General features: G+C 33.8%; 1 protein-coding gene and 1 non-coding gene across 3 annotated transcripts; both read right to left on the bottom strand.

Moving 5' to 3' along the window:
* Window positions 1–1,812: 1,812 nt before the first annotated feature.
* Window positions 1,813–1,916, bottom strand: LOC130965117 (small nucleolar RNA R71). The gene has a single exon (XR_009081170.1). It is a non-coding gene; the product is annotated as a small nucleolar RNA R71 (small nucleolar RNA).
* Window positions 1,917–10,281: 8,365 nt separating this feature from the next.
* LOC130961921 (probable protein phosphatase 2C 48) lies at window positions 10,282–14,858 on the bottom strand. Of its 2 annotated transcripts, none has more exons than XM_057887960.1 (5): window positions 14,656–14,858; window positions 14,108–14,475; window positions 12,918–13,285; window positions 11,319–11,555; window positions 10,282–10,677 (listed from the first exon to the last, which is right to left on the bottom strand). In XM_057887960.1, the coding sequence occupies exons 2-5, from the start codon at window positions 14,412–14,414 to the stop codon at window positions 10,468–10,470; spliced, it is 1,122 nt and encodes a 373-aa protein (XP_057743943.1). In that variant the 5' UTR covers window positions 14,415–14,475; window positions 14,656–14,858; the 3' UTR covers window positions 10,282–10,467. The 2 variants fall into 2 exon arrangements, with proteins under 2 accessions (XP_057743943.1, XP_057743944.1); XM_057887961.1 differs by having other exon boundaries at window positions 14,715–14,856.
* Window positions 14,859–15,157: the final 299 nt, after the last annotated feature.

The raw sequence follows: 15,157 nt of genomic DNA, 5'->3' as shown, positions 1-15,157 counted from the left end.
GAAAATTCATGCATGTATTCTTCATGATCTTCAAGTTGTTCTTGGTAAGTCTTCTTGTTTGATCTTCATACTTTCTTGTTTTGTGTCTTTTGTTGCTTTTCATATGCATTTTTGCATTCATAGTGTCTAAACATGAAAAACTTCTAAGTTTGGTGTCTTGCATGTTTTTCTTTTCTTGAAAATTTTTCAAAAATAAGTCTTGATGTTCATCTTGATCTTCAAAGTGTTCTTGGTGTTCATCTTGACATTCATAGTGTTCTTGTATGCATCATTGGTTTTGATCCAAAATTTTCATATTTTGAGTCATTTTTGTGTTTTTCTCTCTCATCATTAAAAATTTAAAAAAATCAAAAAATATCTTTTCCTTGTTTTACTCATAAATTTCAAAATCTTTGGGTTGACTTAGTCAAAAATTTTTAAAATAAATTGTTTTTGTTAGTCAAATCAAGATTTCAATTTTAAAAATCTTATCTTTTCAAAATCTTTTTCAAAATCAAATCTTTTCTTTTTTTAATATTTTCAAAAATATTTTTTTAAAAAAATTGTTTTTCAAAATCTTTTTCTTATCTTTACTTCATAATTTTTGAAACTTTACTAACAATTAATGTGATTGATTCAAAAATTTCAAGTTTGTTACTTTCTTGTTAAGAAAGGTTCAATCTTTAAATTCTAGAATCATATCTTTTAGTTTCTTGTTAGTCAAGTAATTAATTTTAATTTTAAAAATCAAATCTTTTCCAAAATATCTTTTTTAATCATATCTTCTCAATCATATCTTTTTCAAACCATATCTTTTTTCAAAATTGATTTCAAAAATCTTTTCTAACTTCCTATCTTTTCAAAATTGAATTTCAAATCTTTTTCAACTAACTAATTGACTTTTTGTTTGTTTTACTATTTCTTATCTTTTTCAAAACCACCTAACTACTTTCCTCTATCTAATTTTCAAAAATTACTCACTCTTTTTCAAAATTCTTTTAATTAACTAATTGTTTCAAATTTTAATTTTAATTTTATTTCTTCTCTTAATTTTCAAAAATCACTAACTATTTTTCAAAAACAATTTTCGAAATTCTCTCCCTCTCATCTCTTTCTATTTATTTATTCATTTACTAACACTTCTCTTTATCTAAAAATTTGAACCCTCTCTTCTCCTCTATGTTCGAATCTTTCTCACCCTTCTTCTATTCTTTTCTTCTTCTACTCACATAAAGAAATCTCTATACTGTGACATAGAGGATTCCTTTTTCTTTTCTGTTCTCTTCTTTTTCATATGAGCAGGAGCAAGGACAAGGACATTCTTGTTGAAGCAGATCCTGAACCTGAAAGGACTCTGAAGAAGAAGCTAAGAGAAGCTAAAGCACAACAATCCAGAGAAAACATTACAGAGAATCTCGAAAAAGAAAGAGATATGGCTGAACCCAATAACAATGGTGGAGGCACAAAGAGAATGCTTGGTGATTATACTACACCTACTTACAATTTTTACGGAAGAAGACACTCAATCCCTGCCATTGGAGCAAACAATTTTGAGCTGAAGCCTCAACTAATTGCTCTAATACAACAGAACTACAAGTTCCATGGACTTCCATCTGAAGATCCCTATCAGTTTTTAACTGAGTTCTTGCAGATCTGTGATACTATTGAGACTAATAGAGTAGATCCTAAAGTCTACAAGCTCATGCTTTTCCCCTTTGCTGTAAGAGACAGAGCTAGAACATGGTTGGACTCACAACCTAAAGATAGCTGGACTCTTGGGATAAGCTGGTCACGGGCTTTTTAGCCAAGTTCTTTCCTCCTCAAAAGCTGAGCAAGCTTAGAGTGGATGTTTAAACCTTCAAGCAAAAAGATGGTGAATCCCTCTATGAAGCTTGGGAAAGATACAAGCAGTTGACCAAAAAGTGTCCTTTTGGCATGCTTTCAGAGTAGACCATTTTAGATATATTCTATGATGGTCTATCTGAGCTTTCTAAGATGTCACTGGACCATTCTATAGGTGGATCTATTCACCTAAAGAAAACTCTTGCAGAAGCTCAAGAACTCATTGACATGGTTGCAAATAACCAATTCATGCACACCTCTGAGAGGAATCCTGTGAGTAATGGGACGCCCCAGAAAAGGGGAGTTCTTGAAATTGATGCTCTGAATGCCATATTGGCTCAGAAATAAATGTTGACTCAGCAAGTCAACATGATTTCTCAGAGTCTGAATGGATGGCAAAATGCACCCAATAGTACTAAAGAGGCATCTTCTGAAGAAGAAGCTTATGATCCTGAGAACCCTGCAATGGCAGAGGTGAATTACATAGGTGAACCCTATGAAAACACCTATAATTCCTCATGGAGAAATCATCCAAATTTCTCATGGAAGGATTAACAAAAGTCTCAACAAGGCTTTAATAATGGTAGAAGAAACAGGTTTAGCAATAGCAAGCCTTTTCCATCATCTTCTTAGCAACAGACAGAGAATTCTGAGCAGAGCCCCTCTAGCTTAGCAAACATAGTCTCTGATCTATCTAAGTCTACTTTAAGTTTCATGAGTGAAACAAGGTCCTCCATTAGAAATTTAGAGGCACAAGTGGGTCAGCTAAGTAAGAAAATCACTGAAACTCCTCCTAGTACTCTCCCAAGCAAAACAGAAGAGAATCCGAAAAGAGAGTGCAAGGCCATTGATATAATCAATATGGCCGAATGCACAAAGGAGGAGAAGGACGTGAATCCCAGTGAGGAAGACCTCCTGGGACGTCCTCTGAACAAAAAGGAGTTCCAAACTGAGGAACCTAAGGAATCTGAGGCTCACCTAGAGACCATAGAGATTCCATTGAACCTCCTTTTACCATTTATGAGCTCTGAGAACTATTCTTCCTCTGAAGAGGATGAAGATGTAACTGAAGAGCAAGTTGCTCAATATCTAGGAGCCATCATAAAGCTGAATACCAAGTTGTTTGATAATGAGACTTGGGTAGATGAATCTCCCTTGCTCATTAGTAAACTAAATACATGGGTTCAGCAAACTTTACCTCAAAAGAAACAAGATCTTGGTAAATTCTTAATATCCTGTACCATAGGCACCATGACCTTTGAGAAGGCTTTGTGTGATCTGGGGTCAGGTATAAATCTTATACCACTCTCTGTAATGGAAAAACTATGGATCTTTGAGGTACAAGCTGCAAGAATCTCATTAGAGATGGCAGACAAGTCAATAAAGTAGGCTTATGGATTGGTAGAGGACATGTTAGTGAAGGTTAAAGACCTTTACATCCCTACTGATTTCATAATCCTAGACACTTGGAAGGATGAGAATGAATCCATCATTCTTGGAAGACCCTTCCTAGCCACAGCAGGAGCTGTGATTGATGTTGACAGCAGAGAGCTAGTCCTTCAATTGAATGGGGACTACCTTGTGTTTAAAGCTCAAGGATCTTCCTCTGCAACCATGAAAAAGAGGCACAGTAATCTTCTCTTAATACAGAGTCAAACAAAGCCTACACAGTCAAACTCTAAGTTTGGTGTTAGGAGGCCACAAACAAACTCTAAGTTTGGTGTTGAACCCCCACATTCAAACTCTAAGTTTGGTGTTGGGAGGTCCCAACAATGCTCTGAACATCTGTGAAGCTCCATGAGAACTCACTGTTAAGCTATTGACATTAAAGAAGCGCTTATTGGGAGGCAACCCAATTTTTATTTATATATATTTCTATTTTTTTTATGTCTTATTAGGTTTATGATCATGTGGAGTCACAAAACAAGTGCAAAAACTAAAAACAGAATCAAAAACAGCAGAAGAAAAAGCACACCCTAGAGGAAGAGCTTACTGGCGTTTAACGCCATAACAGAGCATGAAGCTGGCGTTGAAAGCCAGAAACAAGCAGCAGTCTGGCGTTCAAACACCAGGATTGCACCCTAAGGAAAGCTGGCGTTAAACGCTAGAAACAAGCACCAAGCTGGTGTTTAACGCCAGAAACAAGCATAGAGCTGGCGTTTAACGCCAGAAACAAGCATCAATCTGGCGTTAAATGCCAGGATTGCATACAGAGGGATTTTACACACCTAAAGGGTGCAGGGATGAGAAATCTTCGACACTTCAGGATCTGTGGATCCCACAGGATCACCCCAGGACCCCATAGGATCCCCACCTACCTTCTCCCTCTCTCTCACACCTTTTCATAACACTCTTCCCCAAACATCATTCACCAATCACCTCAATCACTCTTTCCCATCACCTCTTCACCACTCACATCCATCCACTCTTCCCCATAAACCCAACCTACCTTCAAATTCAAAATCTCTTTTCCACCCAAACCCACCCTAAATGACCGAACCCAACCCCTCTCCCTCCACTATATATAACCCTCCATCTTTCTTCATTTTCACACAACACAACCCTCTCTTCTCCCCCTTGGCCGCATACACATCTCTCTCCCTCTCCTATATATCTTCTTCTTCTTCATCTATTCTTTCTTCTTTTGCTCGAGGGCGAGCAACATTCTAAGTTTGGTGTGGTAAAAGCATAGCTTTTTTGTTTTTTCATAACCATTTATGGCACCTAAGACCGGAGAAACCTCTAGAAAGAGGAAAGGGAAGAGAAAAGCTTCCACCTCCGAGTCATGGGAGATGGAGAGATTCATCTCAAGGGTCCATAGCTCAGTAGTAGAGCATTTGACTGCACATCAAGAGAGCCCACTCATGGACCTCAACAAGAGCATGAAGAATTCCCTCATCAAGAAATCTCTGAGATAACTCAGGGGATACATTCTCCTCCACACAATTATTGGGAGCAACTAAGGATAGGAGCACCAAAATCACTAGGGATCAGGCAACATAGGCAAGGAAGAGACATAGAGAAACTCAAGAACACCATTGGTCCTTCAAGAAGAAGGCGCCACCATCACTAAGGTGGACTCATTCCTTAACTTCCTTGTTCTTATCTCTCTGTTTTTCGGTTTTTGAGTCTCATGTTTGTCTATGTTTGTGTCTTTATTACATGATCATTAGTGTCTAGTGTCTATGTCTTAAAGCTATGAATAATTCCATGAATCCTTCACCTTTCTTAAATGAAAAATGTTTTTAATACAAAAGAACAAGAAGTACATGAGTTTTGAATTTATCCTTGAAATTAGTTTAATTAGATTGATGTGGTGACAATACTATTTATTTTCTAAATGAATGCTTGAATAGTGCATATTTTTTATCTTGTTGTTTATGAATGTTAAAATTGTTGGCTCTTGAAAGAATGATGAAAAAGAGAAATGTTATTGGTGATCTAAAAAATCATAAAATTGATTCTTGAAGTAAGAAAAAGCAGTGAACAACAAAGCTTATGAAAAAGAAAGTGGCAAAAAAAATTTTTAAGAAAGAAAAAGAAAAAGCAAGCAGAAAAAGCCAATAGCCCTTAAAACCAAAAGGCAAGGGTAAAAAGGATCCAAGGCTTTGAGCATCAATGGATAGGAGGGCCCAAGGAAATAAAATCCAGGCCTAAGCGGCTAAATCAAGCTGTCCCTAACCATGTGCTTGTGGCATGCAGGTCCAAGTGAAAAACTTGAGACTGAGTGGTTAAAGTCGTGATCCAAAGCAAGAAGAGTATGCTTAAGAGCTCTGGACACCTCTAACTGGAGACTTTAGCAAAGCTGAGTCACAATCTGAAAAGGTTCACCTAGTCATGTGTCTGTGGCATTTATGTATCCGGTGGTAATACTGGAAAACAAAGTGCTTAGGGCCACGGCCAAGACTCATAAAAGTAACTGTGTTCAAGAATCAACATACTTAACTAGGAGAATCAATAACACTATCTGAACTCTGAGTTCGTATGAATGACAATCATTCTAAACTTCAAAGGATAAAGTGAGATGCCAAAACTGTTCAAAAGCAAAAAGCTACAAGTCCCGCTCATCTAATTAGAACTAATATTCATTGATATTTTGGGATTTATAGTATATTCTCTTCTTTTTATCCTATTTGATTTTCAGTTGCTTGGGGACAAGCAATGATTTAAGTTTGATGTTGTGATGAGCGGATAATTTATACGCTTTTTGGCATTGTTTTTAGGTAGTTTTTAGTAGGATCTAGCTACTTTGAGGGATGTTTTTATTAGTTTTTATGCAAAATTCACATTTCTGGACTTTACTATGAGTTTGTGTGTTTTTCTGTGATTTTAGGTATTTTCTGGCTGAAATTGAGGGATCTGAGCAAAAATCTTATTCAGGCTGAAAAAGGACTGCTGATGCTATTGGATTCTGACCTCCCTGCACTCGAAATGGATTTTCTGGAGCTACAGAACTCCAAATGGCGCGCTCTCAACTGAGTTGGAAAGTAGACATCCAGGGCTTTTCATAAATATATAATAGCTCATACTTTATTCGAGTTTAGATGACGCAAACTGGCGTTCAACGCCAGTTCCATGCTGTATTCTAGAGTAAAACGCCAGAAACACGTCACAAACCAGAGTTAAACGCCAAACAGACATTACAACTTAGCGTTTAACCCCAAGAGAAGCCTCTGCACGTGTAAAGCTCAAGCTCAGCCCAAGCACACACCAAAGTGGGCCCCGGAAGTGGATTTCTACACTTAGACTTATTTCTGTATGCCCTAGTAGCTAGTTTAGTATAAATAGAACTTTTTACTATTGTATTAGACGTCTTGGTTACTCCGGTTCCCTCTCTGGGGCCGAAGCCAATGAACACCATTATCACTTATGTATTTTCAACGGTGGAGTTTCTACACACCATAGATTAAGGTGTGGAGCTCTGCTGTACCTCGAGTATTAATGCAATTATTACTATTTTCTATTCAATTCATGCTTATTCTTGTTCTAAGATATTCATTCGCACTTCAACCTGATGAACGTGATGATCCGTGACACTCATCACCATTCTCAACCTATGAACGCATGCCTGACAACCACCTCCGTTCTACTTTCGATTGAATGAGTATCTCTTGGATTCTTTAATCAGAGTCTTCGTGGTATAAGCTAGAATCCATTGGCAGCATTCTTGAGAATCCAGAAAGTCTAAACCTTGTCTATGGTATTCCGAGTAGGATTTAGGGATTGAATGACTATGACGAGCTTCAAACTCGCGAGTGTTAGACGTAGTGACAGACACAAAAGAATCACTGGATTTTATTCTGACATGATCGAGAACCGACAGATGATTAGCCGTGCTGTGACAGAGTATTTGGACCATTTTCACTGAGAGAATGGGAAGTAGCCATTGACAACGGTGACGCCATACATACAGTTTGCCATGGAAAGGAGTAAGAATGATTGGATGAAAGCAGTAGGAAAGCAGAGATTTAGAAGGAACACAGTATCTTCATGTGCTTATCTGAAATTCCCATCAATGAATTACATAAGTATCTCTATCTTTATTTTATGCTTTATTTATCTTTATATTTTCGAAAACCATTATAACCATTTGAATCCGCCTAACTGAGATTTACAAGATGACCATAGCTTGCTTCATACCAACAATCTCCGTGGGATCAACCCTTACTCACGTAAGGTATTACTTGGACGACCCAGTACACTTGCTGGTTAGTTGTGCGAAGTTGTGACAAAGTGTGATTCACGTTTGATAGCTCCAAGTCCATTGGCGCCATTGTTGATGATTACAATTTATGCGCACCACGTACGCATGCTGTTGAAAAAGGGTGGTCGCGCACGCAACCCCCTGCTCACATACGCAAGATGCCAAATCCGAATGGGTTGCTCGCATCGCATGTTAAAGTTCGCGTACGCAAGGGTTGCATTTCTGATAGCTCACGTACGCATGCAGTGCCTCGCGTATCCGAGATGTCCAACCTGAATGGTTTGGTCGCATCGTGTGCACTGTGTTGCGTACGGGACCCATACCAAAGTTAGAAAATTTTTTAAGTTGCAGAATTCAGTTTTAAACACCAAATTTTAAACGTTCATAACTTCCTCTACAAAAAACCATTTTCCTCAAACTTTATATCAGTTTGAAGATCTCAAAATAACCTTTAATTTAAAACTAAGTTTATTTAATTTCAAGTTTTGAGGCTCAAGTTCTGATCCGTCAAAGTTCACCAAAAATTGACTTTTACCAAAAATAACTAGGTTCTCAAATTTCCAAAATTCAGAACCAATACCAAATATCATACAACCAAAATAGTTCCAATAAACCTAAATGATGTTTATATCCCTTCCAATTCACTCCACAATCTATCAACATGCAATTTCACCAATTTCATCCAAAAATTCTCATTTACCTTCCTCCAATTCACAATTAATCCACACAAGGCATTATTTCACCATTTTTAATATTTATTAATATCAATAACCTTCACAACCATTATCAACACTCAAAATTATCAATTTTAACCTCTATTTCGGCAATCAATAATAACATCAAAGTTCAACACCATAATGGCATAATTCATCAAAATTAACAACACCATCATACATGATCAAATTCAACAATTTTCAACAATCAATTCAATCATATCCTAAAGTCTACTAGCCTAAGTGTCCAAAAAAATTATATATTACATAGAAAAAACCAAAAACATACCTTGGTCGATTTCCAATATGTGCTATACACCAAGTTTGAGCTCAAACAAGCTTTCAACCACCAACAAATCACCAATCTCACATTGAAAGCTCCAATTCACTCCAACAAGTGCAAGAACTCAACTAAAATCATACCAATTACCACCAATCATCCTAGAGTTACGAAGATCACAATTCACAAAGGTAAAGAGTTTTCTTACCTTCTTCGATGGTGTTTGGGGTACAAACCACCAATAGCCCAATCTTAGATATAACCTAATCAATTAAAACACAAAAGCTCACTCAAAACCAACACCCACATTTTCGAATTTCTTAGAGCTGCAGAAAGGAGAGAAAATTTTGAAATCTTACCAATACAAGTTAGATGAAATTAACAGCCTCGGCAAGAGTTTCGCATAGCCGCAAACGACACGCGAATCGGAACACCGTAGTTCGAGATATGGCCACCGGAAGTTGGTGGTGAAAAGCTCATTAAGTGTGCTTTTATATGTTGGGCTTAGGCCCAACTTGGGCCCAATCCAATCCATTAGCGTTTTTGGCCCGTTTGCCCCAATTTCGGGCCAAACCTTTAAAATTAGCATCTGATTTTCAATTCTAATTATTTTCTTAAGCTTTTCTATTGTTTTTATCATTTTCATACAGTATCGGACAGATTTAAGCTGGTACTGCCGGTTAATTTACTGGTTCGCGTTTTTACGCAGTTTTTGGCAGAAAATTGCATTTTCCAACTCAGAAAAATCTACTCAGTCCAAAAATCATATTTAAATTTTTTTAATTATCATTCTAAGTTTTTGGATCCTATTTTGGGCAATTAATTCTATTAATTAAGCGGTTAATTAGTCGCGGTTCTTACATTCTCCCCATCAAATAAGAAATTGTCCTCAAAATTTAGTGATTACTTGAGAATAGCTCGGGATAATCCTTTCACATCTCGGACTCCAACTCCCAAGTATGCTCTTCCACTTCTGTCCTCTTCTAAGCAACTTTAACCAACTGAACTTCTTTTTCGCGTAACTTCTTCACACTAGTGTTATCAATTCACACCGGTGTTACTTGAAAAGTTAAATTCTCCTACAACTCAACCGACTCAGACTCTAACACATGAGTCTCATCCAACGTGTACTTACAGAGTTGTGACACATGGAATACATCATGTAAGTTAGACAAACGCAACGACAAAACTACTTGATATGCCATCGACCCGAATCATCTAAAAATCTATTATTCATTAATTAATAATGTTTTATATTCTATTATGCATGATAATATTCTATTATGGCATCCAAATGTCATTTTATAACAAATATAAAGATTAATGATAAGAGAAAATCAATAATATGAGATAAACAAGAAATTGAAATTAAAAGATTATTGTCGCTACGGTAGAAAGATGCCAGATTTTAACTTTTGCTGAAGAGGATGATCTAATTTGTGTTGATATTGGATAATGATGAATGATAATTATAAGTTTGTAGAGCATAAAACTTTGATTTGCTTTTAATTTATGAATTATGATTTTTTATTTTTATGTAACTTTTGATTCACGTACAAAAATTAAACTTTTCGATACAAGATATGTATCTTGATTGCATTGTTTTATTTATTTATTTTTTTTTTGCATATTTTCAATTTTTAAACTCTCTTTAACTTCTTAAATTATTATGACAACATCTAGAATATATCAGAACTACACTAAAAAAAATATGGTAACAAATGCTCAAAATGGAGATATATGTATTAATATACAAAGCATATATGTTTCATAGCTAATTGATAGATACATGTTCAACGTTAATTAATCATCATAAACTAGTGAGAGCACACAAATTTCAGAATCAGATCATTGCAAACCTTAAATATTATACTCTTGGTTATATAGTGAAGATTGGTTCACTTTAATCTCTACAAGTAACAAGTTATTATATATAAAATTTTGTTTGATTAAAATTCGCCTCCCTTGATTGAAAGAGGAGAACCTAAATGAGAGCTTGTATCAATAAGTTTGGGATTGAGAAACACAACAATCACGGTTATGTCATCATGAAAATGTCTCCTTACTCCTTGTTCAATCTTTTGTAGGTCTGCAAATCTCATTTCTCTCTTCTTTGCTGCTTCTCTTAGTGCAGCTTTCACTAGTCTTCTTGCAATTCCCTATAACAATGAAAATGCTTACAATTGGTTTAGAATAATTTGCTTATAAAAAGAGTGAGTGACCTACCAATTAGGACATAGATAGTAAAAGACTTGAAAAATATTTTATAAGACCATAGATATGAGTTTCTTCTATCTTTGTGAGGACTTTTTGATGAGTGATAAATAAGTATTATTTAAACTTTTTTAAAAAATATAATCTAAAATGAAAAAATTAATAAAATGAGACATTAATTCTTTTTAAATTTGTAATTTTCATAACATGCGAGCCCTAGTAATTTGATATAGTAATGATTAAACTTTAATTTTCTTACTTTAATAACATTCTCATTTTAGAGGAGTTTATTCCAAACTTTTTATATCAGGAAAAAAAAAAAAGAACAAAAAATAGCTTAGTATTCCAAACTCCAGACCGAATTCGGAAAAACATGACTTTTTTTTAGTACCTGAACTTGTGACATCAAACTCACAAAGCAACAAAAATACCATATGCACAATTATCATAAAAGATAAATAAGCCTTCTTATCCTACTAAGTAGAGTTGATATATCATTTAAAGGATATCAATTTGCCATTTATGCAATGAATATAAAAAAATATAACCAAAAATGGAAAGTAAACAAATTTAAATGGGACATTACATTAGGTGGGTTGTTGCTGACTATGCTAACAGCTTCTTGGTTGCCAAGGTGCTCCCATAAACCATCAGAAGCAAATATGAGGAATTGGTCATCAGGGTGGAGTTTGTGCACCGATATTGATGGCTCACAACTAAGAATTGGCTTGAAGAATGTCTCAGCTAGTCTGTACTTAGATGGCAGAGGATCTCTATTGAACTCTGCTCTCTTCAGATATGCATCACCAATGGATCTTGAAACCTGCAATACCATGCAAGTTATTATCTCAGCATTGGATTTAAAAATGAGTAATGTTATCATCAGCATATATTATCATTTTTAGCATATATTTAGTCAATAACAATTTATACTTATATTTATATATGTTCGACACACAAAAAATATATAATTTATATTTATATTTATTAAAATTTTATACACATAAATTGATATAATTTATATTTACATTTTTAAAATTTATATGTATAAATTAATAAAATTTATTTATTAAAAATAATTTAATATTTATAATAATTAAAATAAAAAATACTAAAAATTGATAGTCCAAAAAATTTCTCTTTAAAAATGGCTAGCATGTTCTGCTTAATTGGTAAAAGATTATTCATGAATACTATACGCAAGTAATACTTGCAGTAATTAATGGTTGTGACTGAATATATATAACCCATATAATAGGAACACACTTTCATAATAGAAAAAATATAGATAGACAATAATATTATTGAATAATGTAAATAATATGATTAAAAAAATAAATTAATTCTAAATTTAATTAGTGGCATGAGTAATTAATATTTAATAATAATCAAATTTAAAGTTTGTTATTCATATTGTTTAAAAAAGTCATTAGTTATCTAGTATAACACTCTATAATATTATTAGTGTTAGGGCTACCATTAAGAATATTTTTGTCAATTAATAATAAAGAGAATGTTCCTAGTTATATAAAATGAGTGATTGCTATAGTACTTAATTTGAGAAAAAAGACTAAAAATGTATTTAATTTAAAAAAAAATAAAAATAAATAATAAATATTTAAAATTTATTATAAAAGATAAACTAAATAAAAATTAAATATTAAGCGATAAATACCGTAAAATTGGGCATATAAAATGTTCATTTATTATCTTTCTAATTAAAAAGAAAAATAGTAGTAGCAATTTAGATTAGAATCTTATTAGATAATCCACCAAGTTATGATAAAATCTAGCTTAATTCTTTTTTCTCTTACTTGGTAGGATGTAACAAGCAAGTTTTAACGTATATGCAATCTTACCATCACAGATGAAAACGCTATTTTCAGCAACTTTATCGTTGTGCTCGAGATTCACCTTCTAATTCTCAAAAGCTAGCTAGAGAGTAAGAAACTAAAATCTTGGTGACAAAAACCAACACATACATGATCATCATCGACTAAATTCCTTTTGGTAAATACTAAAATTACCAAATGATTTTTTTTAATAAAAATATATAAAATCGAAGTGATTTTTAATATATTTATTATGTATTTATTAAAACAAAATATTTAAATTTTTTTACTAAAAATAATAATCTTGATCCGTGAACTTAAAATCACAGGTTAGCTAAACAATTTTTTTTTACCTGTATGAGTCCTTTTACACGCCAAACATTGTGTCTCATAACCACAATCTGTGAATCAAAGGGGTGCTTTGAACGAAGTTCATCTCTAACAGTTTCTTGATTAACATTATGTTCGACGGATAATTGAACAGCAGATGCTTCTCTTGTTTGTCTCTCTAATCTACCTAGCACCGCCCTCGAGTCGCCGGAGTTTGCGATGTAAAGCATGCCGTTGCAGATTATTCCAACCAAGCAACAAGTTCCTGTGGATGCAATCTCCGGCTTACTTAGCCATTGTTTCTTAACTCGAGACAAAAAAGCATCCTCTGTTGCTGAGAATGCTTTTTTTATAACGGTTTCTGATATGCTTTGATTTTCAGCTGCAAACCCTGTGGGACGATATATCACAAAAGAATAATGGATCAGCTTATTTTTTAAGTTTTCAAATCGCTTGTAATAAAAACCTTCCACAATTAAATACCAAAATTCTTTTTTAAGGATTATTTCTTATTAATCATTATTGTATAGTTACCAAAGTGCTATTAAATATCAAGAATATTAGGATAACGAAAAATTAACGATAAAAAATATTACATGGACATAAAATTAACTATTAAATTAATTACTGTATATTTGTATATAAATACATATAATTTAACTCATTTTTAATATATACTTTATATAAATATCTCTGATTTAATAGCTAATTTTTTTTATGTACAAGTCCAATGGATTAAATTTGATTAAAGATAGAGACACTACGCCCAAAATTATTATGGATTCTATTCTTATTAGAAAACCCAAGTTGAAAGAGTCAATTATTTGTAAACAATTACTAGCTTGCTTCCCTAATAATAAGGGAGTGCTCTAGCTCGTGCTTGAAGCTCCCACAATTTTGAAGACTTTAAAATTAAATATACTGAGAGACAAAAAAATTTCCCTTTTGCTTAGTGTTTACAATGAACGTCATGATATATTTTGGAGCATTTAGAGTGTGTAAAAACTACATGTTTGTTGAAAACCAGGGTTATGGAAGATATAAGTTGCCTATGCTCTTTTAATTAAGTACTTAATTTCATTTCAAGATCTGCGAAATTTCATTCAGGCGATCGCGGGATTAGGATAAACGTAAAGTTTAATTGAATTTATCGGACGTTAATAATTTATAATAACAATAAAAGGATGAGAGCATCAAGATCACCGGAGCATACTCTTGAGATTAGAGAAAAGATTGTCACTAACAAACTGTGAGGCTTCATTTCCACCATGACCATCATATACACCTATGAAGGTTCCATGAGGACCCAAATGGTGGTTGGAACTCAAAGGTCCAGATTCAACTTGGCTTCTATCTTCCAATGAGTTATTTGCTTGAATCACAGCCATTGAGATTTCACCATGAAGATGGTACCCCAAATCTTTGTACCACAACAACCCATCAACTCTCCCACTACTACTCCCACCGCCGTCTCCATTATCTTCGCCTTCCACCAATGGTTTCCAGCATGATTTAACCATCTTTTTGGATACTCCTTGGTTTTGCTTTAGAGCAAAATCTCAGTTCTTCAAGTTATATAGCCTGCAGAAGAAGACAATATTAGAAAAAATACAAATTTGAGACAAAGACTTAATAGAAGCGTATGTATGTATGTATGTTATGGGCTAAAATGACTGAAACTAAATGATGAAAGAGACAAAATATATTAGTTTCTCATGCAAAGTTAGGGGAATATTATGGGAGCATGCTGGTTCTTTGTACCTTGAATGGGGTTCGGAATTTAAAGAAAGTTGTTTCTTATTTCAGATACAAGACTTAGCTGTAAAAAGAAGTTAAATGTTGAATATGGCAGACTTTGGTCTCATATCAGAGGGACCAAAGGGAAACCATGGATAAGAGAAAGATTTGGAGCTTTATGGCGGATGATATCTTCTCTGTGCTATGTCTGATGGATATGAGATCTGATTAATTAAAGATCAAAAGAAAAGAGATGGGGGGAGAAATATAAACTACATAACTTCATGAACAAAAAAAAATTTTTTAATTATTTTACTAAATTTTTAATTAGATTTCTATACTTTTTTCTTTTTCAATTAAGTCCTTATATCATATCTGATTTTGTAATTAAATTCTCACCATAACAAAAACGTTAGAATTAATAGAATATTTCATCAAACAAAATAAATATCTTACACTTGACTGAATATTTTGTATAATTTAACATAATATTCTATTAATTCTAATGATTTTGTTATTATAAAAA

The sequence above is a fragment of the Arachis stenosperma genome, chromosome 2, assembly GCF_014773155.1.
Source record: "Arachis stenosperma cultivar V10309 chromosome 2, arast.V10309.gnm1.PFL2, whole genome shotgun sequence".
NCBI lineage: Eukaryota > Viridiplantae > Streptophyta > Magnoliopsida > Fabales > Fabaceae > Arachis > Arachis stenosperma.
The sequence above is the reverse complement of the archived record's forward strand: the minus strand, read 5'-3'. Positions and strand labels throughout refer to the sequence as shown.